General features: G+C 59.1%; 1 protein-coding gene across 1 annotated transcript in view; it reads left to right on the forward strand.

Moving 5' to 3' along the window:
* Positions 1 to 212: 212 nt before the first annotated feature.
* NDRG4 (NDRG family member 4) overlaps positions 213 to 2626 on the forward strand; it is a 43412-nt gene continuing 40998 nt past the window's right edge. Inside the window, exon 1 of the mRNA XM_023514781.1 lies at positions 213 to 580. Coding sequence (XP_023370549.1) covers positions 544 to 580 — 37 coding nt within the window. The 5' untranslated portion in view covers positions 213 to 543. The remainder of the gene's footprint in view (positions 581 to 2626) is intronic.

A 2626-nucleotide genomic window follows, 5' to 3' on the forward strand; every position in this document is an offset into this window, starting at 1 on the left:
GCGCCCGGCCCCAGACTCGAGAGCCCTGCACCTTGTCGCCGGTACCACGTTTCGCCTACGCGAGGGCGGCACCCCTCCTCACCACTCCACCCCAGTCTCCATCCGCTCCTTTCGGCCTTGGTGCGGGGACCCCCCCGCACACCCGGGGCCCACAGCCTAGCCGCCGCCCACGCCTCCCCCACAGCGACGCCCGGGGACGGCTCAGCCTCTTTGTTCGGGCAGCGGGGGCACCCCTCTTGCAGTGAGTGTCGCCCGCACCCACCCGGCGCACTCCCTCCGCCTCTCCGAGTTCGCCCCGACCAGGTGGTGGCGGGCGCCTTTTGGGGGTGCGCGGCCGTGCAATTGGTGGATTTTTTAAAAAGCGTTTTGGAGGGGGGAGCGCGGCGTGGGGGGCGGCGAGTGCGCTCCTGGCTGAGAGCTGCTCCTGCTTCGCTCCTGGCTTTCCTGCCGCTTCCCTCCGGGTTTCCTGCGCTCTCCTTCCCGGCTGGGCCGAGAGCGCTCCCCAGACACCGCAGCCTCAGCCGCGCCGCGCGGGGCGCCGAGATGAAGGTGCTGGGACACAAGATCGAACTGCTGACAGGTACCACCCGCCCTTCCCTGCGGCTGCCGCTTGGCACGGCCCTCGCCTCCTGTTACTTTCCGAGTTGGAGCAGGCTCCAGGCGCGGTGGCCCAGGGTTGGCAGGGGGGTGTTTCTGGTCCGAGCAGGAGGGGATGAGGGTGCCAGTTCCTAGTTTGTGTGCTACCTGTTTCCGTGCAGAGCCCGGTCGGAGGACTTTAGGCTGTTCCCTGCCCGGCTCTGCTTTCTGAGTGCCTGGTGGAGCGCGCGCGGTGGGAGCGGCCCCCTATGGTCTCCGACCAGTCGAGCTTGGGTCAGGGCCCCAAAAGAGAGCCCAGAGCCCCTACGGCCCAGTCAGTGTCGCTTGTCCCCCAAGAAAGGATCTCCCTAGGCTCCCCTCAAGACTCGGTACACGGGCCTCCTACTTCCTGCCCGCTGCAGTAATCTGAGCTGCCTTTTTATAGTGAGAGAAGTTTCTTGCTGGGAGTAGAGGCCAAACAGCCTGAGAAGTAGGAAGCGAGATTGGACCCTGCTGACTGGGGACCCTCAGCCGTGGGCCCCTGTCCCCCCGACCCGGAACAGTGACCAGATGCTCTAAAGGGAGCAAGGAGACAGCGGTCTGAAGGAGGGGCGGGTGTTCTCCCTCGCCTGCCAGCAATAGCACAGGTGGCTTCTGTGTTCTCTCCAGGATACAGGTCATGGAGAGACCCAGCCAGGAGGAGTCTTTGCACGTTAGATGTGCACTCTGATCTCTGCACAGTGGATGAACACAGATTCCAGTAAATGTCCTCTGGCTCTGGGAGGTTTGGTCCCTCCCCACTAGGATCTTACCCTCTAGACTCCAGAGTCTGTAGCAAGAGAGCACAACAGCCCTGTTCCAAGGCTTCGGAAGGGGCAGCAATCTGTGGGTATACTTGGAAACAAATTGGAGTTGGAGTCAGGGGGCAGCTTTTGAAGTCCCTAAGTGACAGAGTTTCTGTTAATGAAGGAGGAGGTGGCACTGCAGCCTGTAGGATCAAGGGACTGACCCATGCCCTTAGGTGTGAATGAGGCCTGATCTTGGAGAGGTGTGAAGGCTGGGTGTAGAGGGCCTGGAGTGTGTGTGGGTGAGTTTTAGGCTGTGAGTACATTTGATCAGCAGTGCCTTGTAGGGGGCTCATAGAGAAGGGTGAGGGCTGTACCCGGGACACTGGAAACTCTGGGTGCTCAGAAGTGCCAGCTCTGGGCCCAGTTAGCCCCAGGGATACCCCCCCCCACCTCCAATCCCTTGCCAACTTGTCCTTGTATAGCTCACTTGAGGCAGGTCTGGGCTGCTGAATTTGTTAACCCCCTGAAGGGAAGGTTTTTACAGTCTTGTGGGGTTTTGGAGCTTTGCATGGAGAACATAATTCTTAGACCTTCTCTCCTCCTCTTCCTCTCCCTGCATCTGAAGGGCGTGCGGGCTGCTCCGTGGGGTCCAGGCTTTGAGGCTGTGATGCAGTGTGCCTTCTCCTGGGTACAGGGGTAGGACTTGTCCTCCTCATCAGGTGGGCTTGCCAGGTTATGGCAGACTTCCTAAGGCCCTGGCCAGGCTGGACTGGGACCCTCTCACTTCACTGTCATCAGTGACAGGATCCCTTGCACCTCCAACCTGGCCCTGGAAGACAGTGCATCTCCTCTGTTGCTATTTGGTCTTGGCAGCCTTCCCTGTCCCACTCCCTCCTGACCTCTTCCTTGTCTCACAGATCTGGATGCAATTTTCAGCCTCACCACTAGCCAGCTGTGTGATTTCAGATAGATTGTTTAACCTCTCTGACTTCAGTTTTGTCATCTTAAAGATGAAACTATTAGCCTTTCTGACCCTGCTGGGAGCCATTTGAGGTCCAGATGGGTCCTTAGCTTCACACAAGAAAGAATTCAGGAGTGAGCCAACAGTTTTTTGTTTTTGTTTTTGTTTTTGTTTTGAGACAGAGCCTCAAGCTGTCCCCCTGGGTAGAGTGTCGTGGCATTTCAGTTCACAGCAACCTCCAACTCCTGGGCTCAAGCGAGTCTCCTGCCTCCGCCTCCCAAGTAGCTGGGACCACAGGCGC

Source organism: Otolemur garnettii, unplaced genomic scaffold (assembly GCF_000181295.1).
Source record: "Otolemur garnettii isolate 467f Iridium unplaced genomic scaffold, OtoGar3 scaffold00058, whole genome shotgun sequence".
NCBI classification, from domain to species: domain Eukaryota; kingdom Metazoa; phylum Chordata; class Mammalia; order Primates; family Galagidae; genus Otolemur; species Otolemur garnettii.